Source organism: Penicillium brevicompactum (assembly GCF_028827555.1).
Source record: "Penicillium brevicompactum strain IBT 35665 chromosome Unknown utg000003l_segment0_segment0, whole genome shotgun sequence".
Lineage (NCBI taxonomy): Eukaryota > Fungi > Ascomycota > Eurotiomycetes > Eurotiales > Aspergillaceae > Penicillium > Penicillium brevicompactum.
The window spans coordinates 4,811,130-4,836,745 of NW_026623206.1; the positions used below are offsets into that span (position 1 = coordinate 4,811,130).

At 47.9% G+C, this 25,616-nt stretch overlaps 5 protein-coding genes across 5 annotated transcripts; 2 read left to right on the top strand and 3 right to left on the bottom strand.

Annotated features, from left to right (window-relative positions):
• Positions 1 to 233: 233 nt before the first annotated feature.
• Positions 234 to 729, bottom strand: N7506_005512 (uncharacterized protein; the record flags this gene model as incomplete). Its single annotated transcript, XM_056954806.1, has 3 exons — positions 234 to 262; positions 316 to 389; positions 443 to 729. The coding sequence occupies 3 exons, from the start codon at positions 727 to 729 to the stop codon at positions 234 to 236; spliced, it is 390 nt and encodes a 129-aa protein (XP_056813695.1).
• Positions 730 to 6,593: 5,864 nt separating this feature from the next.
• Positions 6,594 to 9,204, top strand: N7506_005513 (potassium ion transporter; the record flags this gene model as incomplete). The annotated part of the gene is made up of 8 exons (XM_056954807.1): positions 6,594 to 6,630; positions 6,682 to 6,802; positions 6,875 to 7,011; positions 7,086 to 7,263; positions 7,332 to 8,066; positions 8,130 to 8,844; positions 8,894 to 8,937; positions 8,991 to 9,204. The coding sequence occupies 8 exons, from the start codon at positions 6,594 to 6,596 to the stop codon at positions 9,202 to 9,204; spliced, it is 2,181 nt and encodes a 726-aa protein (XP_056813696.1).
• A 4,932-nt stretch (positions 9,205 to 14,136) lies between these two features.
• N7506_005514 (cation-translocating P-type ATPase) lies at positions 14,137 to 17,456 on the bottom strand (the record flags this gene model as incomplete). Its single annotated transcript, XM_056954808.1, has 3 exons — positions 14,137 to 16,789; positions 16,867 to 17,132; positions 17,211 to 17,456. The coding sequence occupies 3 exons, from the start codon at positions 17,454 to 17,456 to the stop codon at positions 14,137 to 14,139; spliced, it is 3,165 nt and encodes a 1,054-aa protein (XP_056813697.1).
• Positions 17,457 to 19,801: 2,345 nt separating this feature from the next.
• On the bottom strand, positions 19,802 to 22,323 carry N7506_005515 (uncharacterized protein; the record flags this gene model as incomplete). Its single annotated transcript, XM_056954809.1, has 6 exons — positions 19,802 to 19,915; positions 19,971 to 20,068; positions 20,353 to 20,760; positions 20,819 to 21,598; positions 21,784 to 22,069; positions 22,126 to 22,323. 6 exons carry the CDS (start codon positions 22,321 to 22,323, stop codon positions 19,802 to 19,804), a joined length of 1,884 nt encoding a protein of 627 aa, XP_056813698.1.
• Positions 22,324 to 23,803: 1,480 nt separating this feature from the next.
• Positions 23,804 to 25,525, top strand: N7506_005516 (inorganic phosphate transporter; the record flags this gene model as incomplete). Its single annotated transcript, XM_056954810.1, has 1 exon — positions 23,804 to 25,525. The coding sequence occupies one exon, from the start codon at positions 23,804 to 23,806 to the stop codon at positions 25,523 to 25,525; it is 1,722 nt and encodes a 573-aa protein (XP_056813699.1).
• Positions 25,526 to 25,616: the final 91 nt, after the last annotated feature.

Below are 25,616 nucleotides of genomic sequence, written 5' to 3' on the forward strand. Positions count from 1 at the left end.
TGCCCGGTTTTTATTTGATCCCACTTAATAACGCAACTAAATCGAGCAGTTGGTTGCACTTCTCTTATCTTCCTGATAACAGCAGGATTTTCTGTTTTTTTAATTTTATTGTGAACTATTACCAATACACCCAACGAGTAAGCAGGATGAAATCAGTCACGTGCCCTTTTTAAAATCGCACTGAGATTTTCCTAGCTCTTCCTCTCCACATAACCGAATTTGTGAATGTGAATTTACACAGGGCATGGGTTTGTCGCGCCCGCTAAAACTTCGATTAGTATATTTTCTTGTATCTGTCAACAGGAGATTACATACGGCACTTTCGAGGCTTATCGTCTTCCTTGACCCATCCTTTTGGAGCGCTGTACCAGATTCCAGAATCGGCGTTTCTATGACTTTTGTTAGCAGGCCCAGCGGAAATTGACTGTGATTCAAAACTCACTGATACTTGCAAAAAGAGGTGAAAGTAGCGCCCAGAATAGACGTGCCATTCGAGGGGCTTGAGTCGCAAGGATACTTGTAGTATGGATAAGGATATTTGACTTCACAAACGTTCTGATTATCGTATTCATGGTGGTCATCGTCTCCATGGTATTTTTTGTAGCCCCAGTCGCTGCCTTTGTTTCTCTCCTCAAGGTATCCAACATCAGGCTCCGCACCAGGCATGGCTACGACTAGCTGCGAGGCGAGAGGAAGAAGAACAGCAAGAGTATAAGAAAGCGACTTCATATTGCACCGGAGGTTGATGATAAAAGTAGAAAGAGACAAAGTAACCGAATTTGATGTTATTAACTTGTAGAAACGAGAAAAGATGTTCCAGTGCCTCTTTCTACACGAACTATTGAACACTTTATATAAGACCTAGTGGCAAAACCCAGCGGGTATAAAACCTCTCTGCCATGGGACCTTGCTACGTAATACTAATTTCAAAACAAGTTGGTATAAAGGTCACCAATGCTACTGCTTCCGGCGAAGACAGAGCATCTAGACCGGCTCAAATTGCCATTATTTGACGTCAAAACTCAAATTCAGATAATAATGTATATCTAGAGAATGTGCCGGTCTGGTGGCGACAGCAGCAAACATTCAAATTACCAAAAAAAAAAGAGACTAAAACAAGTTGTATACCGGAAATTTGGTCATTAATGAATAAGCGCCATAGTTTCTGTCATTTTCTGGTGACAATCAATGTATCATCGTTTTGGCCACGTTATAATAAACATCAATCTCATTATCCGTTTCATAAAACAGGTCCTTCAAGTTCATGGATTTGTGGATTGAGATGATCAAACCCAAGAACTTATTGAAGATTGGCTTTATGCCAAGTAGAAAATAGTTAACCTTTTAACGAAAGCTAATTGGATCAGCTCTACCTGAAACCTTATTTCAAACGCTCTCCGGGACAATATGCTATTTGCTCGCGGGGGACTTCAACAACCACCATCCAACCTTGGTTTGTAGAGGATGCATAGTGAGCTTATTGGCCTTTCAAAGCTGCTCTGTATCTGACGTCAACTGCCGGGCTTCTAATGGAGGGAGAAAGAAAGACAGCTTTATAGGTCAGATAAATAAGCGACAAAGGTATATTAATTTCACATGCAGTACCTCATAAATACAGAGAGAATAGTATTCTTGGTAGCATTAATACATCCGTCCGTTTCCTCAAGAAGTTTTCTGCATCATTCAATTTGGCCGACACTTTCCCGGATTCACAAGAGGCTCAGTGCTTCTCACAGGACGTTTGATTTTTTCTGATGTCAGAAAATTGCTCGCTTTGAAGCCTCATATCGACGGTTTTCAAATCGTGTGTGTCCAGCAATTTATGAGGTGTTATCCGTCCGGACGGAGGAGTAACATCAGCGGAAGGTGGAGGTGGGTTGGTTGTAAATGAAGGTTTCTCAATAAGCACATGCGAAGCAAGAGCATTTGCAAGGGTGTGGGTGACCATCGGTATCTCCTACATGTTCGGATAGGCTCTTTTAATATTTTTCGTTTAGAGGCACAATATGCTCAGGCTGAGAGATCGGATGTGCGTATTAGATCGTTGAAAGTGAAGGGTTGAATCATCGATAAATTATGGCTGGACATCATTTAATTTTGTAATTGATTTCTCATCTGATTCCAAATATACAGCAACACCTCCAAGTTAATGAAAGACACGAGCAGGTGTCGATATCCATCGCAAGCCCATGGTCTCAAATTTACAAATACCCACCGTAGCCTGAGTGTCGGTCAGCCCCTAACAAGCTTGCTCGAGATCATTCAATGGAGTGAAGCTACAGCTATTTCTGGATGACACAAAACACTGGAGCTTGGATCGAGCTTGAAATAACAGCCGAACTCCTATTATCCTTCGGATGAAATTTTGTGGTAGATCGGGAATTAGAGTTTGGGGATCAACGGTTCACAAAGAGCGAAAGCGAGAGCGAGTGAGCCAAGATCTAGAACAATAGTGACGTTGTCATCTTTACAAACATTGCCTTGGGTGATGTTAGGGGAGGTGACATATGGGCATGCGGCATGGTCTACATGATCCAACGTTCTGTCCAATTTCCGTGGCTCACCACCCGGGCAGTGGATCCTGACAAATCCTATACTGAATATATCTGCATTGCCGTTTGAAGGAAGATGGATATAGTCCTATACAGGCTCTGGAAGATGTAAGTTACCCATCCGAACGCACCGGATTCCACACGCTCAACATGAACATACTCAACATGAACAAATATCTAATACTTCACAGCACAACAGAAATGTCGGAATGTTATTTATGCCACGTTGCATCCTGACCCGGGCCTGAGGATTACCACAAAAGAGAATCTGGGCTCCGAATGGGTCCTGGGACTTGCTGCTTGTGAGATTAGGAAGAAGGTGCTGTAATAATCATGTCATGTTTTGTTTCTGCCTCCCACTTTGGGATGAACTTACATTCCTCAGCAATTAGGAATGTTCTTGGCAGATCTCAGAGCATTTTCACAGCCCCGCGTATCTCCCAGGTACTCTTCATTCAGACGCCGACCGACGGTCTTTACATTCGCGGGGGCTCCGACTAGTCTCTCGGGAGAATCTGCCTATCATCAACTCAGACCAAAAATGTTCTCAAGGTGAAAACTCACTAGTAATTAATGCTTTCTGGATGTGGTCTGCTTTCCAGCGATATCGAGCTTGTATTGAGTTTGTTGAATTCGAAGGCATCCGCTCTGGAGAGAACCTTGCTAATATCATTGCGACGGTTTCAGAGGTTTAATATAATGATAACTAAGCTCAGCACGCTGAGGGTGATAATCCACGGGTCTATCAGTGATGGTTAAAATGCTGAGAACAACTTAAAGTTACCAATGCACATACAATGCACGCGTGAAATTCTATTGGTGGCTTCCACATAGTACAAAACGCACCGAATTGTACAAAGGCGGAAAAATGAGAAGAGGCCTGCCAAACTCAATATATAGTTGCGGCACTATCGTGATTTCAATGATTGCCGCATACTAGACCTCGCACCCGCCCGCGAGCGGCCCTCCGAGGGTAGCTCGCGGACCCACAATTTTGAGGGCGGAGGGCGGGCATCGCCCGCCCGCGGGTCGGGCGGGTCTTTTTTCCGCCCTCACCAAGCGGCCCTCTAAACATTTTGAGGGCCGACAAACAAGACAAACAGGCAAAAAACGTGACTTTTTTAATTACGCTATGTATGAACGCTGTTTATAGACCTTTTATATACGTAATATTTAATTTTCTTTCAATAGGTAGAATACATTAATATTTAAATTTATAAACTACTTTCAAATGAATTGTAGAACGCGTTATTTAGATAGTTTATAAATTACAGAATTTCACTCAGAAAGTGGTAGTTCTGCCGCATATCTCAAAAATATATATCCAATATCAAGATATGAGTTCTACATTTTTACGCGATTTCTCAATTTTCACGGATCGCATTTAGTTCAAAACTCAAAGATACACTTAGAAAATTTACTTGAATCTATGGTCTAATTTTGAACTTCATACGATGCGTGGAAGGTCATAATACAGCAATTACAAGAGGCTGGTTATGCGGGCGGATGAGGGCTGAGGGCCGGGCGAGGGCGGGCACCTACACGCCCTCCGCCCTCGCGGGTCGGGCGGAGGGCAGGCAATGCCCGCCCTCTAAATGTTTTTTGGCGAGGTCTACCGCATACAATACTATCGGGGACAGCTGCGTATTTGTTTGAGGGATTTGCCACACAATCACGTGTGGGGTTGTGCGTTATCGTTTGCGGCGGTACCCGCCAGCTTCCCTTTTAAGACCAGTGCTCGGCAATAGATAAGCACGCTTTAGTTACCCATCGTGTTGTATCGTCCGCACTGAGCGAAACCGAACGGCGTGACCAAGCCTCACCTCACGCGATAAAAAAAAAGTCGCCGCTGTCAGATGAGTCTGAGCTATCCCTGTAATCTAAAGCTAGGAAGTATTCTTGACAATCACACCGGAAGTATTCTCACCCGATATGATGGCGTGCTACTAGGCCCCACCTCTTTTGTGTCGAGCCACAAAAAAACAACCAGGTGAAGAAACGTATCGATGGTTTGTTGGCTTTGGAGCAAGTCCTCCGTTTTCTTTTCTTCTTCTTCTTCTTCTTCTTTGTTTTTGAAGCGGAACCAATCTTTGTTGTCAGTTATCGCTCACGTGGCGATGACTACGTAGAAGACACCTTGCGGAGTGGACACATCTTCGGAAATGAAGCATTCAAGCAGGTCATTGTGACCAAAGAAATATACTATCCAATTTTTTTACATCACTTTTGGAGGTATCGTACAAGCAAATCTGCATACTGGACAGCACGCTCGACGCCATAGTAACCACTTGTCCACACAGTCAACATGGAAAGCATGGTCACAGGGAAGGCCCCGAACTTTGATCTCATCTTCCATGGTATCTAGGCATATGGCGCATGCATCACCGGAAACCGTTATTCCTACCGGCCAACCTGGAGATAAAGCACTCTGTGTAGTCTGACAACTACTTTCAAGGGCTTCCGGGGTAAGAGATGATTCGAAATGTCTGTCCTTTATCAGAACTTCCTCAGAAATCTTTACTTGACCTTAAACACCTGCATTCAATTTAGACAAATGCACTGGGTCTTCAGTGGGAGACTGGGGAAGTAGCGCTGATAAATTAGGGTCCGACAAGGTCTTCTGAGCTTCAGTCGCAGCTTGAGGGGAGCTCATTCTATGTCACTCATTAGCACAAGCCTGCATCGCAGGCAAATACAATGTTTACATGGCACCTTTGTTCGTATTGTTGGCTCTTCCATATTTTGTATTCGACCATAGGTAGGTATTTGTTGAGGTCCTCTACGGTCGGAAGTGTCTCCTGCAGTTTGGACTGGTTTGCCTGCAGCTGGAAAAAGCTAGGATAAACTGCCGCAGGATTTCCTTCTGTGGAACGTCTTCGGATGCAACAGAACCAACGAGTAAAGGCAGCGAGACTGGATAAATAGACAGGTTACTTTGACTCTTTTAAGGCCCGTTGATAATGTCTGGTGAATACTCACCATAGACCGATGATCAAGGCAGCGCATATGACTGCGGTGACAGCAGGGGAGGCTGTTGGGCCAGATGGAGTCGCTGACATATTTTCCTGTCACTTTATATAAAACAAAAGCTGGTCGGCATTGTAATCTCACAGAAGTCGAACTTGAATATATACGTATTCCCTTGACTTGCCTGGCGGGAAACAATCATTTGATCCAAGAAGCGGGATTTTTTTGCGCCATACAGATCCATCATGATTATCATATTTCTACTACTGTAACGTTAATAAGACCTAAGACATGTTTACGTAGGTGGATTGATTCCCTTAGAATGGTAACACTCACGTGCGGGGCTGCTTTTGTGGATTAGTGACCCAAAAGAAGTTCATGCCGTACAAAGCCCATCAAGACGGTTGGCTAAGAGGACATAATATATTTTTGACAAACACAGGTTCGATTGCAATATCAATGGAGCTGAGCTTAATCTACCAATTTCACGAGAACTTGGTATATTCGTATCACTCCCACGCTATATGTCTTAGCGCCCTACCCGCCTACCTTCTTAATAGTTGACCAATCTTCGTCAACATCGTCTTAAAAAAGCGAGTCATTGTGTCTACCTCGTTGGCCCTCTGCTACGTCGACACTGTCACTAGCGAGTCCCTTGATATCTCTTTGTCCCGCTGGGATGGAAGGCTTCGCAAGGCCGAGAAAAAGAAGTTATCTACCAGACAATCCGTGCTATGAGAGTTACACTTCGGCCAATGATATCACTAGAATATTAAAAATAAAATCCAGGCAGCTGATTTAACAGTAAGGAGTAAAGTTTTCTATGTGATGCTCAGCCTCGCTGTTTGATCTCGAAAAGCGCGCTAGCCACGGAAGCGAGTTAGCCAAGCCGCAAGCAGCGACCCAGGGCCAAACTTGATTTGCCTAGCAAATCCCTCTCATTCAAATTCTATTATCGCTCTAGTTTATGCTGTATGCGGTAATTTTTGAAAATGCGATAAGCCTGCGACTATATAATGGAATTTGGCAGGCACCTTAGAATCCTCCCTGAAACAATCCTGCGAGTTTTGTGCCATGTGGAAGCCACCGATAAACTTTCTCGCCCTGCATTGTATGTCTGTCCATCGGCATTTACACAATATCCCCTTCTAATTCTTCGCAGACGCGTGGATTATCACCCTCAGCGTTCTGAGCTTGGTTATCATTTATCCTTATGGTAATCTGAAAGCTGCCGATGCTTATTTTTTCGGAGCCAGCGCGTCGACTGAGTCGGGTCTAAATACGTGAGTTTTTATTTTTTATTTTTTTTCCGTTCTTATAAGTGGGCTAAACAAAGACTTTGCATGGGTGTCAAGTGTCGACGTCAAATCTTTGAAGACCTACCAACAAGTGTACCTATACCTCATTCCGATCCTAGGAAATTTGGGATTCGTCAACATAATCGTAATTGTATTTCGGGTTCGATGGTTTGAAAAGCGCCTCAAAGCAATCGGTTAGAAGTCTTCCACCCCCTACCCCCCTACTCAACGCCATCATCGAGAACTAACTTGCTTCGCCAAAATATAGCCCCGCATCTTTTGAGGCCAGATGCTCCCCCTGAAAAAGACGCAGAGGCACAGTTGAAGCACAAAAGAAGTTTGAGTAGCAATGATGATGAAGCCCCAAACGATAAATTTAGCAGCCACGAAATAGACGACTCGGATAAAGAAAAGGCGCGTGTTGAGACTCGGGGCAAATCTTCGAGGTTGGTTTTGATTCTATCGATCAACATAACAGACTCTCAAACGTAACGGGTACTAAGTCATACACCAGGGTTTCCCTGGAATTGAACGATGCGATAGCCGATGACACAGCGGTTTCGAATATCAATCCGACAAAGCAAATCATTACATTCGCTGAAGACAATCGGCCGTCTTCTGACAAGGATAAAGCTCTGTATATTCCGCCTCCGTGGAAACGTGAAAGAGGTACATACAAATCAGGCTCATATCTTCCTCCGTTTCTCACGAATACTATACAGGTGCCTCGTTTTCTGAGATTGATGAAAGGCTTCATGATGAAGATGATGGTAAGTCCTGATAAGGTGGCGCCTAAACGTAACTCCAAGTCAATCGCTTCACTAACTTGGCTCATAAAAGGACGAACCGAGAAAGTCCTTAGTCGTCGACCGACTACTCGAAGCATACAGTCTCGTACTCACACCCTTGAGCGAGTTGTAACCTCCATGTTTATTTTGGGAGGCTCTCCTAGCTCTGACCGAGGGATGCCGACCACAAAGCGGAGGGACATAAAGCAGCTCGATTTGCCGAATATGTCTTCACAAGCTACAATAGGCCGGAACTCTCAGTTCCATAATCTGTCTGCCAAAGATCGGGAAACACTCGGCGGTATCGAGTATCGAAGCTTGAAGCTCCTGTTGAAAATTGTCGTTGGATATTTCTTTGGTCTGCATCTCTTCGGTGCAATCTGCCTTGTGGGGTGGATTCTGCACGCGGATCCGAAATACCGTGACTACCTTTCTGAATGTGGGCAAGGCAATGTTTGGTGGTAAGTCGGCTCCGTCAACTATAATCAACGATATAGTGGCTTATTTCGTTTACCGCGCGATAGGGGCTTTTACTCCGCTCAGACGATGATTGACAATCTTGGCTTTACTCTAACGCCAGATTCGATGATTTCGTTTCAAGATGCGACCTTCCCAATGATCCTTATGAGTTTCCTTGCATTTTCCGGGAACACTTGTTATCCGTGCCTTCTTCGACTTATTATCTGGATTTTCTACAAGTTTTGCCCGGCTAAATCCTCACTTAAAGATCCACTCAGATTCCTGCTCGATCATCCGCGACGGTGTTATACGCTGCTTTTCCCAAGTGGGCCGACGTGGATTCTCTTCGGAATCTTATTCCTTATGAACTCGATCGATGTTATTCTCATTATTGCGCTGGACTTGAACAATCCCGCCGTGAATAATCTTGCACCTGGTCCTCGAGTTCTCGCTGCTATTTTCCAAGCCGCATCGTCGCGTCATACGGGTACATCGACTTTCAACTTGGCTGATGTGAGCCCAGCCGTCCAATTCAGTTTGGTGGTCATGATGTATATTGCAATTTTTCCGATTGCGATTAGCATCAGAGCTTCCAATGTTTATGAAGAAAAGTCGCTGGGTGTGTATACCACTGACGGTAACATGGACGAGCATAATGGCCGGTCTTACATTATCAATCATATTCAGAACCAACTGACCTTTGACTTGTGGTACATTTTCCTCGGCAGCTTTTGCATCTGCGTCGCCGAGGCCGGTAAGATCGCAGATACGTCAATTCCAGTAAGTGATTGATCTCGAATTTTGCGATAATAAAATTTAACCAATTCAGGCCTTTTCTGTATTTTCTGTGTTATTCGAAGTTGTCTCGGCATAGTGAGTTATCCATGCGGTATTTACTCCCTTTGTGTTGACTAATTTCGATGAAGTGGCAATGTTGGACTTAGTCTTGGGTATCCAACCGTTTCTACATCTCTATCTGGAAAGTTTACCGTTTTCAGCAAGCTTGTCGTTTGTGTGATGATGATCCGAGGCCGTCACCGTGGATTGCCCTACAAGCTCGACCGTGCCATTGTTCTCCCAGGCGAACGCCTAGAAGAAGATCACCCAGATAGGGATAAGGTTCAAACCAAGTTTGACTGAAGGAAGTCTCATGAGTCTTGCTGGCAGATTTCTGTATGACAATGTTGTGCTATTATAACAGGCTGTTATAATAGGAATCTTTCGACTATTATATAAGAATTTGGGGACTGATAAAGGGCTTGAAGTTGGCTTCATTTGGGACGAGGATACGACGCGCTCGTCTGTACATCGCATCCACTCGGAAGAGCGGAAGCAAAAAAGCGAGCAAAGGGACGACCAGCCCGTGTCTCGCCTTCGCTGTGTCAGTCGAAGAGACTGAAAAATTGATATAGGTTTATTTGAAATTATTGGTGTATAACATCAAATGTGTTCTAGTATGACAATAATGGTTCCAGGAAACTAGTCTTATGGCCCGAGAGGGTCGAGGGCCAAATCGCATTGTTACGGACATGCTAGTCGCCAATCCCATGTGGGGATCTCAACTACTGACGGGCGGTTGAGAACCAACCGATCTATCTGTCATCGAGGTCACGTGCCACATATACCCAGTCACTAGACCTCGCCAAACGCGGGTTTGGGTTGGGTTTTCAATTTCCTTACCCGCCCATGGGCAACCCACCGCGGGTTTTGGCCTTGATGAACCCGCCCATGGGCTCTTGGCGGGTACCCGCGGGTTGCCCAAAATACCCAAAAACATGCATAAATCGTGGATAAACTTGATTAGTCATCTGGTGTAATTTTGGTCATTTATTTCTGTAACGCTTTTGAGTGGATATTACACTGAAACTATGAACGCCATCGACCTGGAAATATATATTCTCTAAATGTAGATCACTGCCCCCATCGCCCTGCTTTACACATCTGAAGGGATTACAGGCCACATTGATGATTTTATGTAAATTCATCAATTGAGAATCTTTCGAGTGAGCTCAAAAATATTATCCTTAGTTCGATCATTTAAAATCAGTGTTTTGGACCTTCTCAGTGTCCTCCCAAAGTCGTATTCATCTCCGGGCGGGTTGGGTTGGGTTGGGTTTTGGGTACCCGCGGGTTTTACGCGACTCAGGAATAGATAGATCCAAACGCACGACGCGACTGGAACAAAATCCACAATCAAGTACTCAAGATGAAAAAAATCCCCCCTTCTTCCAATACCAGTGGCCTTTTACTTCAGTATGGCGTCTTCTTCCTCATCATCGCGATCAATACATCGGCCTTTCAGTCCACTGCTCTCCATTGAGCCGTCATCTGACGGCTTCTTGGATTCTGACATTCAATCCCCCGTAAGAAAATGGTCCTTTCCACTAGCCTCTGAGTGTTGCGGCGCTACCTACTTGTATACTAAGATGGACCGCAGCCTTTGACAGGACCCCGCAAAACGTACGACATAACTACTCGAAGACCTCCAGCGACACTCCGACGTGTGGGACCTCAGCACAGAAAGAAATGGATTGCGTACGAGTCGCATCTAGAGACAGAGTTTCTTGAATGGTGGAAGGAAACAGAATACGGCCAAAAGCTGAACGGAGAAGGCCAATCCCAGATCAAATGGTCCACCGGATCGCGTCACGCTGATGTGTGGAAACACTTTGACCAGGTGGCTGATATTGATTCTGGGCGTCCTCGAGTCATCTGCCAGGCTTGTCTCACTGTGCTTGATCATCCACAGTATAAAGGGAATGGGACAAGCGCCATGAGTAGACACAAAAAGTCTAATACTTGTCGTAAAGGGAAGAAAAAGGGATTTAATCAGTCATTGATTTCGGATTCTTTGCAGAACCATTTCACGAGAGACTCACCCAGTGTCCACAGAGTGACAACATTTCAAATCGAGGAGCAGATATTGAAGACAATTACGTGTCTTCGTTTGCCTTTCCAGACGGTGGAGAACCCGGTGTTTCAGAGGCTACTCAGCCTTTTATATTCTGGTCCCGGAGAATTGGAACTTCCGTCAGCGAAGACCCTGCGGAGGCGGCTCCGGGATGCAGTCAATTGCCAGCAAGAGTTACAGTTACAAGATCTGCCTGAAGATGCCAAGGTTTCCCTCGCTTTAGATTGTTGGACCAGTCCATTTCAGCAGGCATTCATGGCAATCACGGTTTATTTCATCGACAAAGATTGGAACTATAGGGAAATGCTCCTCGGCTTTGAGCCGTTGCACGGTCCTCATACAGGCAACAACCTTAGTGATGTTTTGCACCGGTTACTGGAGGAACGAAAACTTCTCGATCGTATTTTTAGCGTTACTACAGACAACGCTACCAACAACGACACCATGATACGCGCCTTGCAAGAGAGACTGCTCTCTATCGGAGCTATTAGCTCCAGGGAATCAATAGTCCGGGTTCCCTGCATGGCTCATGTGATCCAGCTTTGCCTGAAACAGCTACTGGGACATATCAGGGCAGCACCTAAGAATAAAGAAGTCAGAGCCTTTTGGTCCGACACCCAAGCCCACGGGTTGAAGGATTCGATCAACTATGGAGACGTGGCTCATACACTGACAAAGGTGAGCCAAGATATTCACTTTTTCAATATACTCAGAGCACTGACAGCATTAGATTCGATCCTTTGCGATCTTTGTCAACGCAAGCCCACAACGGCGTGATGCTTTTTTATGCCTCCAATCAGGTGGTACTCGGCTTTTTCCGTTACATGACGTTCAGACACGCTGGAATTCAACTTTTTTGATGCTTCGCCGAGCACGCCGGCTGAGAAATGTAATCGACAAATACTGCTGCGATCATGAATACTCGCAGCTCAAGGTTACCGACGTTGAATGGAGGCAAATTGACTACCTCGTTCATTTGACCAAACCGTTTTTTCAGTTCACCATGGCTCTGATGAAGACCAGAGACGTCACAATCCATAGTGTGTTCCTTGTGTATAGGAAACTACTGGAGCATATCGAACGGTCGAATCGAAGATTGAAGAGAAAGACAACACCCTGGAAGAAAGACATGTATGGCGCGTTGCTTGTGGCGAGGCAGAAGCTGAAAGAGTACTACGAAAAAACCTACCGCGACCACGGTTTTCTCTATGGCACTGGAACATTACTTGCCCCTCAGTATAAACTGAGTGCTTTTGATGATCGAGAGTACTCAACTTGCCATGAAGATACGTCAAAAAGGTACTGTGAATATTTGAGAGCATCTTTCACACAGTATCAGCAGCAGAACCCCGAGTTGCTATTCCGTACGGTCCAGCGATCTTCCAATTCGCATAGCACAGAGCTTGATCGGCTACTCGAGCCACCTGGTGCAGCGATTTTCCATGAAGGAGTAGAGTATGACGAAGTGGACCAGTATCTTCGCGAAGGCACGAGCAATCAGTACAACACACTAGAACAACTGACTGACCTCGAATAGCCAATGTCCCTGTGTCGCCGCGACTTTATTGGAAAGAACACGAGCGCGAATTCCCAGTGCTGTCTCGGCTCGCACGAGACTTGCTTTCAGTCCCTGCCACCGGCGCGGGTGTAGAAAGGCTCTTCAATAGCGCACGAGACATTTGTCATTATCGCCGAGGGTCTCTTCACGAAGGGACTATTCAAGACTTGATGATGTACATGTGCTCAGAAAAGCTCACACTAGAGGGACAGCAATTGATTCGTCTGGAGAAACCGTTGGAGAGCGAGAGCCAAGAGGCACTTGAAGAGGATGAAGCGTTGAAGGCAATCGAAGAGGATGCAGAGCCGATCAGCGACAATGAGGAGATTGAAGAGAGCGAGAATCTCGAGGGTAACTCTGAGCCAGAGGGGACATACCAAGTGGAGTGTACGGTGGTAGAGACCGGCCGGAGCTCTATACACAGACATATTCACGAACCTGAACAAGAAGAAGAGAGTATGGAGGAAGACGTGGTTGATTACGACGAAGCAGATTTACTTCCGCCTCCAATCATGCAATTGAGTGATAGAAGCCAGAAGAGATCTTCTGGTCGGGTAACAATGCCCTCCAGCAGACTGCGAGGTTACGAGGTATACTAGTCTTTAATAATTAGCCAATTTGATTTTTACAAGCCCTTCATGTTCCTTTCCAAATATTCTCAGCTAGAAGCTAGTAGTTACGCCATCGAAACAATTAGATAATCGAAAATTACTGCATAACTTAGTGTAAAATGATCAGTCAGCTTTTTTTGCTTTTTTGGGTAATCGCGGGTACCCATTTGGGTCTTGGGTTGGGTTTCCCGGATGACAACCCGCCCCCGGGTTTGCTGACTAAGACCCAACCCGGCCCATGGGCTGGGTTTTCGCGGGCGGGTTTGGGCGGTGGGCGGGTTTTGGCGAGGCCTACCAGTCACCCTCGGGCTTTAGGGAAAAGAGAAACCACGATCATGCTCAGTGAGCAAGAGCATGATCTGCCCTGACCAGGACCCACCGGCAGGAGTTTTTCAGTATGTATGTACCAAATTTTCTTCCCTGGCGGATGGGGATTTCCTGCTTGGGATGCCGCCGCTTTAATGAGGGCGCTCAGACTCAGGCTCACAGGTAGATTTCAGCACGAGCTCAGAGTCAGTAGTGAGCTCAATGTTCCCGAGCAGTCGTGGGGCTTTTCTGAGTCAGAGGAAGTGAGGCACTAACTAACAACTCTGATTATCTGGCATGCCTGCCCTACATGTCACTGCTTCAAATTCCCTCTCTTCTAAGGCTACCCACCCCCTTATATCAATCATTTCTACGATTTACCCAACGCAAGTTCTCTCCTCTTACTTGTTTGTATTCTTAGTAAAGTCCCAGAAATGGAGTTTGATCGAACCAAGTACATATTTGGCGCATGAGAAAGCAACCCCTGGGGGCAATGCACTCCTTGAGGCCAATCTGCCCACAATCCGTTGCAATACCTCCTCCAGAATCTCCCTTCTCCTCCACATACCCGCCATTTCCATGAACTGATGTTCCGTTTTCCAGTAAGTGGTTTCCCATGATACGTGCGTGCTAAGACAGTGTTTGTTCCCCAGCCCCGGTTGATGTCGGGCCAAGGAAAGCATATGTTAGGGCTGCTCCGGGATCTGTTCCAAGGGGGTCAAGTGCGGGCTCTTTCTCGCTCTGCGACGAAAGAAGACTCGCTTAGCCCATTTCCAGGCTTCGACTCCGATAAAGAACAGAACAGCCTCGACCGCCACGATACCCCATTCCCAAGTGATAGGTTTATGTTTGAAGACGACATCGTTCAAAACAGGGATGTAGAGAATAGGGAACATGGTGATCCATCCGGCCATGATGGACCAGAAGAGGAACTTGTTCCGCCAGACGTCGTACATCCACTGGGTAAAGTATTTCTTGGATTTTGGCTGCATGCGGAAGAACGAGCGGCGCAAGTTGACCATTTCCCAAGCCAGGAACAGCGCAAACCAAGTCAAGCACACGAACGTGGTGGCGCGTGCTCGGAAGACTAGTTCGCAGTCTTTGATCTCTTCTGACCACTCCTTGTTGCAGCCACGGGCCAGGTTACCGTCGCCGAATCCCCACATGCGGACAGAGAATGCCGCCAGGCAGAGGGCTGCGGTCCAGATACCATACACCAGAATGTCGATGATCACCTCCCAGGTAAAAATGCCTTGCTTGCTCTGAGGAGGACGGCTCATGATGTCAGGAGCGGCCACCTCCATCCCAAGACCCATGTCGGGCATACCCGAGGTAATCATAATGATCCAAAGAATTTCGACCGGTGACAGAGGAAAGACGGATTGATTATCAGCGTCTTTGAAAGCCAATCCGATAAGCAAGGTACATGCCTGAGCGATGTTTTCCGACAACAGATGAAGCACAAACTTCTGAATATTATCGAAGATACGACGGCCTTCTTCGACGGCATTCAGAATCGAGGCGAAGTTGTCATCCGTGAGGATGATATCAGACGCGTCTTTAGCCACGTCTGAACCTGCCTGTCCCATAGCGATACCAACATCGGCGTGCTTAAGCGACGGAGAATCATTCACTCCGTCTCCAGTCATAGCTGCAAACCGGCCACGGCGGTGAAGAGCGTCAATCATACGGACCTTGGTCTGCGGGGCGCAGCGTGCAATAACCAAAGGCAGAGTGGGAAGTGCATCTACCTCTCCATCAGTGAGTTTATCGAATTGACTAGCAGTCATAACCATAGCGTCCGCGACGTCGGCCGCCACCGCATTGAAATCAGCAGGAAGTATTCCCACTTGCTGAGCAATTGCTTTGGCAGTGCCAGGATGATCGCCAGTGACCATGTGGACAACGATACCAGCCTGGTAGCAGGCTTGGATTGAGCCAGCTGTCTCAGGGCGCGGAGGATCATACAAGCCGATAAGTCCTAGGAAGCACAGATTGCTCTCCACGTCTTCACGGTTCAGGTCGGCATCTTCGAGCAATTGTGCCTCGGCAGTGTACGGGCGATGGGCTAGAGCCAAAACCCGAAGTCCGAGTTTGGCGAGCTCCTCCATGTTCTCGATGATCTTTTCGCGGTGGTGGTCGGTTATTGGCACGGGGCTAGAAGAATCTTGGTCCCAGATAATAGACGTGCACGAGTCTGCGATGCGCTCGACCGCACCCTTGGTCAACACCATAGTCCGGTTCTCCTCTGGGGTGATTTTGTTGAAAATCACAGACATCTTCTTCACAGTCGAGTCGAATGGGAATTCAGCTTTTTGGTGCCACACTGTGCCCTCACCCTGACCCTTCTTGATCCAGCGGTCGCGGTTCCAGTTGAATCTCGATGCAAAGACATGGATAGCAATTTCGGTGGGTTCACCCCGTGCGTTCCATTCGCCTTCTTCGGACTTATACACGTGAGAGAGATTGGCCATCGAGGCAACATCCAGGAAGTCTTCGAGCTGGCGGTTTCCTGAGACCATACCTTCTGCGTTCTCCGTCGTATCTGGCTTCTCATAATCAAATTCCGAAGGAGGCACAGGTTTGAAGCTGACATCTCCAACGGTGGGATTGAAAGGCTCGTTAGATGGGCCGACGGAGTACGTTCCTCGAGACGGGATCCATGCCTTTTGGACAACCATTTTACCTTGAGTCAATGTACCGGTCTTATCGGAACAAATATCTGTGACGGCACCGAGCGCCTCCAGCGAGTCCAATTTGCGAACAATTACGTTCCGCTCGACCATACGTTTAGTACCCACTGCCATAGTGATGGTAAGAACAACGACAAGGCAAGCCGGAATCATACTGATACCGGTTGCAACAGCGTACATGATGACTTCGTTATTGCTGCTGAATTCGTTTGCAGCCATACAGACAATGGCAAACACGACAGCAATTCCGAATAGTAGACAGGCCAGCTTTGAGAGTTTCCTCTGCAAGGGTGTTCCGATATTGACACCGAGGAATCGACCGACGACATCCACGGAGGTAAGACTCCAGGCCTGGACGTACCAACGCTTCTTGGTTTCGCCGTTAGGACCACGCTTGACCTGACGACGCTTGTTGCCGCTGGCCCGTAGTGCGAGGGCGATAGATCCGATTTCAGTGAACATGCCTGTACTAACAACCACACCACGACCACGACCACGAGTGACGGTGCTAGAACTGTAGGCAATGTTAAGGCGGTCTCCAGGGCCAGTATCCTCCTTGAATGTCGAGTCGCATTCCTTCTGGACGGGAAGAGACTCGCCAGTCAGGAGAGCCTCGTCGGTCTCGAAGTTGACTGCTTCAACCAGGCTGATATGTGTTAGCAAATCGTCCGACAACTGTCTTAGTGGCTTGAAATCGCAGTTGCACGATGATAGGAAACTCACCGAATATCCGCTGGGACAGTATCTCCCGTCCTAAGCTCGACCATGTCACCGGGGACGATGTCCGACGACGGCACCGAGAATGTCTGTCCACCCCTCGAGACAGTTCCGGTCGGGGATGAGAGCGAATGCAACGACTCCATAGTTTTCTCGGCGGCATATTCCTGGAAGAATCCAACGACGATATTCAAGACAATGACAGCGCAGATGACTCCGCCCTCAATCCACGACCGAATCCCGAAGCTGACCGCCATAGCCAGAATCAACACCTATCACCCACTGTATTAGAATGAGCCTGAGAGACTTTCGCGGTATTAACACGAATAATAGATAGAGGGGGGTCTTACTAGCATCATCGCGTTGGCAACCTGGCGCACGAAAATCTTGATCACCGACACGCCTTCGCCTTCATCCAGTTTGTTGGGTCCATATTCCTGCAGACGACGACTAGCTTCCTCGGGGGATAGACCTTCGTCCACCTCGGTTCCGAGTTTCTTGATCACGGCTTCATAAGGGAGGGTGTGAGCTGGCTGGCTCAGTGGGCTGGCGCCCGACCCAGAGATGGGGGGCACGTCGTGCTTCTCGTCTGGCATTGGAGGTTACTCTCAGGTGAGTAATTATATGTTGGTGATGACTACTGAGCTGTTTGCTCGTCCGACTCCTTTGTTCGGGGTCAATCACCGGATAGTTGGATAAAAGTGTAGCTCTCAGAGTGGGGAGGGATGTGGGACTTTGGTTTTCAAGCGAATGTTTAGATCAGAATCTGATCGCGTGAGAAACACAGTGTGTGGTGATCCCCAGCCTTGGCCTTTGACTTCTAAAGTTTGATCCCCAGGGTAGAGACGCACGTTGCACAATTCATTGGAAGAGAAGCAATGGTAGTCTTGGCGGCAAGAGATTAGCCAGCCACCTCGTGCTTGATAGGCACCGGTTAGTAGTGGGGTTCCTCTAAACGGAATTGAGCGGGGCCTAGAATGCCAGCAATCACTGCATATGAGACCGTGTCTGCAAGCGCGCAACCGCCAAGATCTGACAGGGCAAAATTGTCAAGTTCCAGGATGTTGCGGTTGCGGAATATTCCTTCTGACCACTTTACAGAGTTCTCCATTAGAGTGCAGTGGGTTTGCCTCAATTGAAATATGGGTATTTTATTTATCTAATTGTCGATTAGATGACACCAAGGGACTTTTCATGGGAGTGGCAAATCTCCGCGAGGAAGAGCACACCTTGGCGCCAAGAGTTAGTGACAAATCCCTTGGCAGGAGGAGGAAGCCGTGGGGAAATACTTCGTTGTCGGCCTTTATCTCCGGACAGCTTCTATATTCACATGGACTTTGATGTCCGATCTCTTTGGTCTAATTTATTAGGGTGAACCGAGACTCCCCACAATGCTACAAATAAAACTAAAGATCAACTTTTACATGAAAAAAGCTGTCAAAAATTGGACCATTTCCCTTGGAAGACTAAATTATTCATGACTAATGTTTGTAAAGAGTTATCCGGTTATTAGGGCTTATCATAAAAGTCGTATTTGGCTGGGGTCTGTTCGCATGCAATGTGATATGATAGACAATCGCACTCGTATTCAAAAAATGAGTGCCAAGAGAGACTTCCCCTGAAAGAGATTAGATCACCATGCCAACTGTGCAATCATGATGCGAAGTCCAAGTAATCAATAATCTTTTTCCTTTTTCTAAAACACACCAATTTAATCTCTCAATAATGTTCATTTGAATTCTCATCATTACCTGAAAGATCGACACTCCTCTTGCGAGTCGTGGCAATTCCGATACGAACTCATATGCAGAAGTTTGTGACGAACTGAGGGAGTGGTCAAATACCACTAATTGTGACTAAGCTCTCGACCCACACGCGGACGCGTGTGGGTAAGCCAACACCTATTAACAAACCAATACCTGTTAACAAAAAATTCAACTATCAACTTTTGATCCTACATTTTACCCCCAAAACAATGCCAATTTCCTCCGAAAAAGAAGAGACTCTCCTCTTAAATGCTTTAGAAGCCTATAAATCAGGTCAATTTAAATCGACTCAGTCCGCAGCCGCTCATTATGGCGTCTCAAAGTGGAAGCTTCGGAACCGAAAAGATGGCAGGACGAATGGAAAAGGGCGTACAGCAACCAGAAAAGTCCTAAATCAATTGCAAGAACACTCGCTGATTCGCTGGATCGAGCTACTTAATTCTGTCTATACTCCGCCGACTCCCTTAGATATCGAGGGAGCTGCAAATCGCATTTTAAGGTATTGCGGTTCCGACCGGGAAGTCAGCAAAATGATGGTTACCAATTCATTGCACGCCTACCACCACACATTACCCTCCGTACTCAAATACCTATTGACAAAGCGAGACTCGAAGCCGAATTCCACGGTGAATTAATTCATTAGTACGAGATCTTCGGCGAGTTCCTTCGAAAAAACAAGATCCAGGCCAATGAACTATATAACTGGGATGAGACTGGGTTCCAACTGGGTATTGGATCTAAGGAAAAGGTAGTTTCCACCCGCGGACAAGAGGCTATTGGGATCTGCATTCGCTGATTGTCGCAAAAGGTCAGCTAGAGAAGGCGGAGGCCGACTGGTTCTTCAAACAGCTTATGCGTGGTGCCAACTACCTTCATGAAATGGGCATCGCTCATCGCGACCTGAAGCCGGAGAATCTTTTTCTCACCTCAAACGGTTGCCTCAAGGTATCGGATTTTGGAGACACTGAATGCTTCCGTTTAGCTTGGGAGACGGATATACATATGTCAAAAACACGTCGCGGTTCACGCCCTTATGTGTCGCCGGAACCGTATCTCGATCAGGAATTTGATCCAAGTTCAGTCGACATCTGGGCTGCAGCTATGACATACCTTGTGATGAGAACAGGTAGGATTCCATGGAAGATAGCGACCGATCAAGATGAGTCTTTTCGAGACTACGTCGCGCCGAACTTCCACCGCGCGTGGCTCGTCGCTCTCAGCACCCGGCCGAAGGTCCGAGGCGCGAGGTACCCCATCTTTCCAAGGGGGATGCTGAGCCCATGAACGACCTGATGCAGCGTTAGATAAAAATTCAATTATGGAGGTATGGATATTGCGACTGACAATGCTACAGACTGCGAGGAACCAGACGACGACCCGAATTGTTTCGGCAAGATGTTTGACGTCGCTTCGGGGAACACCATCCTCGTTACTCAAATGTTCTTTATGAAATCCATCCGCACAATTTTGTTTCTGGTAGTGAGCAGCGATTTTGGAAATGAAGTCTCTCAAAATAACACTTCGGACAAATTAACACCTTCCCCGCTTTTCTTTATTGGGTAAGTCTCACGCTGAATAAAACTTGCGCTAAGTTGTTACTTTGAATGTTACAGTATATCGAAATTTTTGGAAGCCCAGTCCTCATACATCACGTAACATGGGATGAAGGACTGCCTCGCTTTTACGCCCAAAGGACTCTTCCTTGGTCTTCTCGGTAGAGACACACGCAGTTTTGCCTCAACACCGTCCATGAAATCGAGTTCTGGCGTTGGAGAAATAGAGGCAGAGGAGCTCTGCCCTCTCCCTACATTGAAGCTGCCAGCCTCCAACAGCACGGAGATGAGGCGACGCAAGCTTCCAAGGATACGAACCATCTTCACCCAGGCGACATTGACATCCTGCTGGGCTGCTTCCAAGTTGGGCTCGGGTGAAGTGCTAGAGTGCCGCACGGACAGGCTCCCCGAGATGTGGAGAGCGAGATGCGCCTTGATGTAAGAGCGTTTACCGCCATAATTGCTATCCTGCAGGATGCCCATGTAGCTCTCGGTAGCAGCTCGCTTGGCCGGTTTGCCACGTTGCAAAATGCCGCCGGTGTAGCGGCGACGGTCGTAGTGGTCGTGTGGTCCGTGCTCTACTTGGCGCGGTCGGGTGGCTTGCAAGAATCTTGTCGGCGACAGTGGCCGACGGCAGACAAGGGTGAATGTCACCGCTGCTCTCGTGAAGGGGTGACACGCGTTGGACGTGGTGCATGGAGATCGGAGAGCGTTGCGAGATATATGACTGTGCGCTGGAGGGTGAGGTCAAAACAGAAGTACGGACGAACGGGGAGGCCGAAGCGGCCATCATGGGGGCCTGGGAGCTCACTGTAACGTGGCTTGCCGGGAGCTGGGTCGGAGGAGAGTGGATAGCACGATAAGTCAGGCCACCGTGTACGCTGTGAAGACCGGCCAGGGTGAAACCAGCAGCAGCTATGGTCTCAGAACTGTCGTAAATGGTGTTCTGCATTTGTTCGAGGAACTGATCGATGGTGATCAGGAAGTTCTTAGTCCGAACACTGGACATAGGAGTAAGGTGACAGCCAGGAGCTTGGGAACCACTAAGTCTGTAACCGCCGCCGTCGTCGACAGCGACAGACGCAGGCATATGCTCGTATTCACTCAAATGGCCATTCAAAATGGGAAGCTGAAAAGTCTGCAGTCCCAGCAGACGCTGGCCGACCGCAGCATAGGAGTTAGGGTTGAACTGGTTCAAGTCGCCAAAGAACTCGTTCAGTGCATCGTAGCCACGCTTTCGGCCGTAGTCATGGCTTCCATCTTGTCTATGGTCCAAGGTAGAGCATACGTTACCGTAGGAATGCGGGTTTGCGGGATGAAGGTGAGTGTGTGGCTGGTAGTCCTGCGGTGCTCCATGTGTATATCCGCCATTGACGGCATTGAGAGGGCTCTCAAAGTAGTGAGTAGCGGCAGCAAAACCTAAACGCTATAGTTATTAGTCAATGGTCCAACTTTAGGGATTTGATGAACTTGAGCGGTGACCACCGGTGATCCACTAGGTCCATGTGACCTAATAGGGGCAAACGATGCGACACCATCCAAGGGAGTAACACGATGCCAAGCGGCGAGAGCGCGCAGAAAAGATTTAAGGAGATCTGACTAACCTGTCGAGCTTCGCGGGATCATCTTATCGAAGTGCTTTATGCCGGAATCAGGAGACCGGATATCTGAATTGTCAGCATGGGTCTGGACATGCTTCTTCCGATCCTGGGGACGCTTGAAGGCCCTGCCGCAGAACTCGCACTTGTGGGGCTTGAGGGGTATATGAACAAGAATGTGGGAGGTGATATGATTACGCTTGACAGTGGTGGTATTGCAGGTACCCCATTGGCAAGTCAAGTTGAGGTTGTTAGTGCTCTTGCAGCCAATATGGCGGTCGCAGACATGCCTCTGTATGGCGGCCCTTAGCATCCTTCCACGCCGTTGATCTCGGGCGACAAGCTTACGTGGAGAGCCTCGGCGGTAGGAGACTTTTCAGTGCAGCAGGCCCATTGACAGGGCAGCTGTTCGCCGGCGCCGTTAACAGAAGAATTGTTGACAGCAGCGGTGGCATCTGTCTTAATGGGGCCGACTTGTTCACTGCCAGCGATGGGCGCAGGAACAGTGGCTAGCGGCGTGGTCGAGGCAATCTTACTTTCCGCCATGGTGTCAAGAAATGGATCTGGGAGTTGGTGGAAAGCCTAGGCACGAATTTCGGGTATGGACGGTTGGAATGAAACAACTTTCAACCGTGTAACGATCAGAAATGATATATATACAAGCACTTTAGCAAAGGGGAAACAATAATTTTTTACCCTATTATATGCGTATAGGGTGGGAGAAGGGGGGAGCTGGGGAGATGTGTCTAAATAAGAAAGAAAGGGAAAGAAGAGAGAAAGAACGATGGGAAAACTTTGGTAGTTCTCTGCAAGAAGAAATAGACCGGGGGGGGAAGAGTCGAGATTTTGTCCAGAAGTAGCCGCTTTGCTAAGCCGAGCGGAGGCGTGACAGGACAAGACAAAGGAGACGGGGCCAAGAAAGAGTCTGCGGGTCCGAAGGTCCGAGACGCGCTGCGTCATCAACCAGAGCGGAATCGAGGGGGTGTGAGTATTTTGCATTCCGGTGCCAATACTAACAATATAGGGCCGAGTACGTATAGTTCATTGCTTCCGTGCTATTCCTTTCCATGAGAGACATGTTGATAGAAAAGAATGAAGATATCCACGTGGAGACATGATATATCGGCATCTCATTTGGAATAGCGCAGTCTTTCGGCATCATACCTCCAACCGTCCAGCTAATTCCAAGGACTTGATTCCCTCACTCCACGTTTAGGACACTGTTTCGAAGTAAATCATAGAATGGTCGAGGTGGCAACCATCAGAATCGGGTTACTTCGCTCAGTCAGAACACCTGAGAAAAAATGGGGCGATGCTTCTTGGCAGCCTAGTGATTGCTTTGTGGCAACAATTCCCGCTCAGAGGGCCAAGACTCGACGTCACTGATCTTGATATGTTAGAATATTTTCTGTTTGGACTCTTTCAGGTCCCAATTCACAGTGCCAATATTTTGTAGTGAAAAGTCTTCCTGCAAACCACACGGCCGCACAGCTGCCCAGAAATTTGCAACCAGCAGTGACTGATGCCAAGGGTAGTCTGTGCGTCCGCCGAGAAACCCAGACTTCCAAGGTTCCTGGCGCCCATCTTGAACCCAGGTCAAGCTCTATTAAACGTGCAATCGCAGCCCAGCACCCAGGAACGTGCAAATATACCCACTATGACTGGGCTAGGTGATCCATAAAGAGTACCGGAAGACGTGCTTTGTTTGCTCTTGGCGTCCGCTCACAAGGCTTGGCGCCAACTTGCGCCTGTCTTTGGCCATGAGAGAAAGTCGCCTTGGGCTCAGCCAATGACCGTTGGTTATCAAGTACACGCTGTCAATTAAATCTGTATTATGGGCTACGACTGAAATGGGTAGGGCAAACTCAACATGGATCCCGCACTTGGCAATGGTCATGGCGAGCTTGCAGTCCGTATAATGGCACCATAAAATCTGGACATTGGTAGACTTGCCAATATCAATTCCTTTTTTCATTCTTCAGATTGTCCTTGTTGTGTAGTAAACACAGCCAAGCCCTTCTTCGTCATGGCATCGCTAGTAACTGCGAAGTATGACTGGATTTTGGCTATTACCACCATCGCTTTCGTGTTCAGTGCCTTCGGTAACGGTGCCAACGATGTCGCCAACGCTTATGCCACTTCCGTCGCAGCCCGGACGCTCAACATGGCCACGGCCGGTGTCCTGGCTGTATTCACCGAGTTCATCGGTGCAGTAGCCATGGGCAAACGAGTCACCGATACAATCAAGAACGGCATCATCGGCATCGACCGCTTCGAGGGCAAGCCTGGTGCGCTCATGTTGGCTATGGGCTGTGCAGAAATTGGCAGCGCTACATGGTTGATGGTCGCCACTCGCATGGGCTGGCCTGTTTCGACAACGCAGACTATCGTCGGTGCCCTCGTTGGTGTTGGTTTTGCCTCCCAGGCTTCTATCAACTGGGGTTGGTCAGATGGCAGTGTCTCCCAGGTTGCTGCATCTTGGGGTATTGCCCCTCTCGTGGCAGCTGCATTCTCGGCTATAATCTTCGGTACTCTCAAGTACAGTGTCCTTGAACGTCAAGATTCATTCAAATGCGGCATGCGTATGATCCCAGTCTACCTTGCCTTTACGGGAGCTATCCTCGCCCTCTTTATCGTCATCGAAGCCCCCACGGCACCCTCATTGGAAGAGTTCGGGGCTGGCAAAGCAGCCGGCATCATTGTGGGTGTGTTCGTCGGCTGTCTCATCATTGCCTATGTCTTCTTCAGGCCATATTTCATCCGCCGTCTCATCCGAAACGATCCCCGCGTCAAGTTCTATCACCTCCCTCTCGGCCCCCTTCTGCTGACAGAAAGTCCACCGCTATACTTCCCAGGAAAGGGCGATGAGGCCGTGGTCAACTACTATGAGGATGCCTACGGGGAAGTTCAAGCCGGCCACAACGATGAACACAAGGAAAAGGTCACATCAAATGCAGACTCTGTCGTGCCCACACCGGAGATTACAGCAATGTCCAGTCCGTCACACATAGGGGATGACGAGGAGAAGATCACACCGCAAAGCCAGCCACGGAAGAAGCATCTCGAACCAACTGAACGTTTCATCGATCCTGTCCGACACCTCCCCTGGACAAATCCCCAGAAGGCCTATGGTTATCTCAAGTACATTTTCCTTCAGGGCGTAACGCGTGATGTGGTTTCACACGACTCGCCTGAGCTACGGGCAATCCACGCACGTGCCAACCGGTATGATGACCGCGTCGAACATCTCTGGACATACTGCCAGGTCGTGTCGGCTATGATGATGTCAATTGCACACGGCTCGAATGATGTGGCCAATGCTGTTGGTCCCTGGTCTGCTGTGTACAGCACATTTAACGCTGGATTTGTCGACACTAAGACACCCACCCCGGTCTGGTTCTTGGTTGTTGCTGGTCTGCTGCTCGGTCTTGGATTCTGGTTTTACGGGTACCATATCGTTCGTGCGCTGGGAAACAAGATCACCCAGATGTCCCCCACGCGTGGCTTTAGTGTTGAGCTTGGAGCAGCTATCACTGTGATGTTGGCTTCAAGGCTTGGCTTGCCCGTTTCCACGACGCAGTGCTTGACTGGTGCCTCTATGGGCGTTGCTCTCATGAACTATGATCTTGGCGCCGTCAATTGGAAGCAGCTTGGCTTTATCTTTGGTGGCTGGGTCTTGACTTTGCCTTGTGCGGGATTGGTTTCGGGGCTGCTTTGTGTGATGGCATTGAATGCTCCTCATATGTAGATAGACATATTGGTTCCTGGCATTGTTAGCCTTTCTTTTGACAAAATGTACCCGAAATGAAAAATAAATCCAAGCCAATACGAGAAAGAAA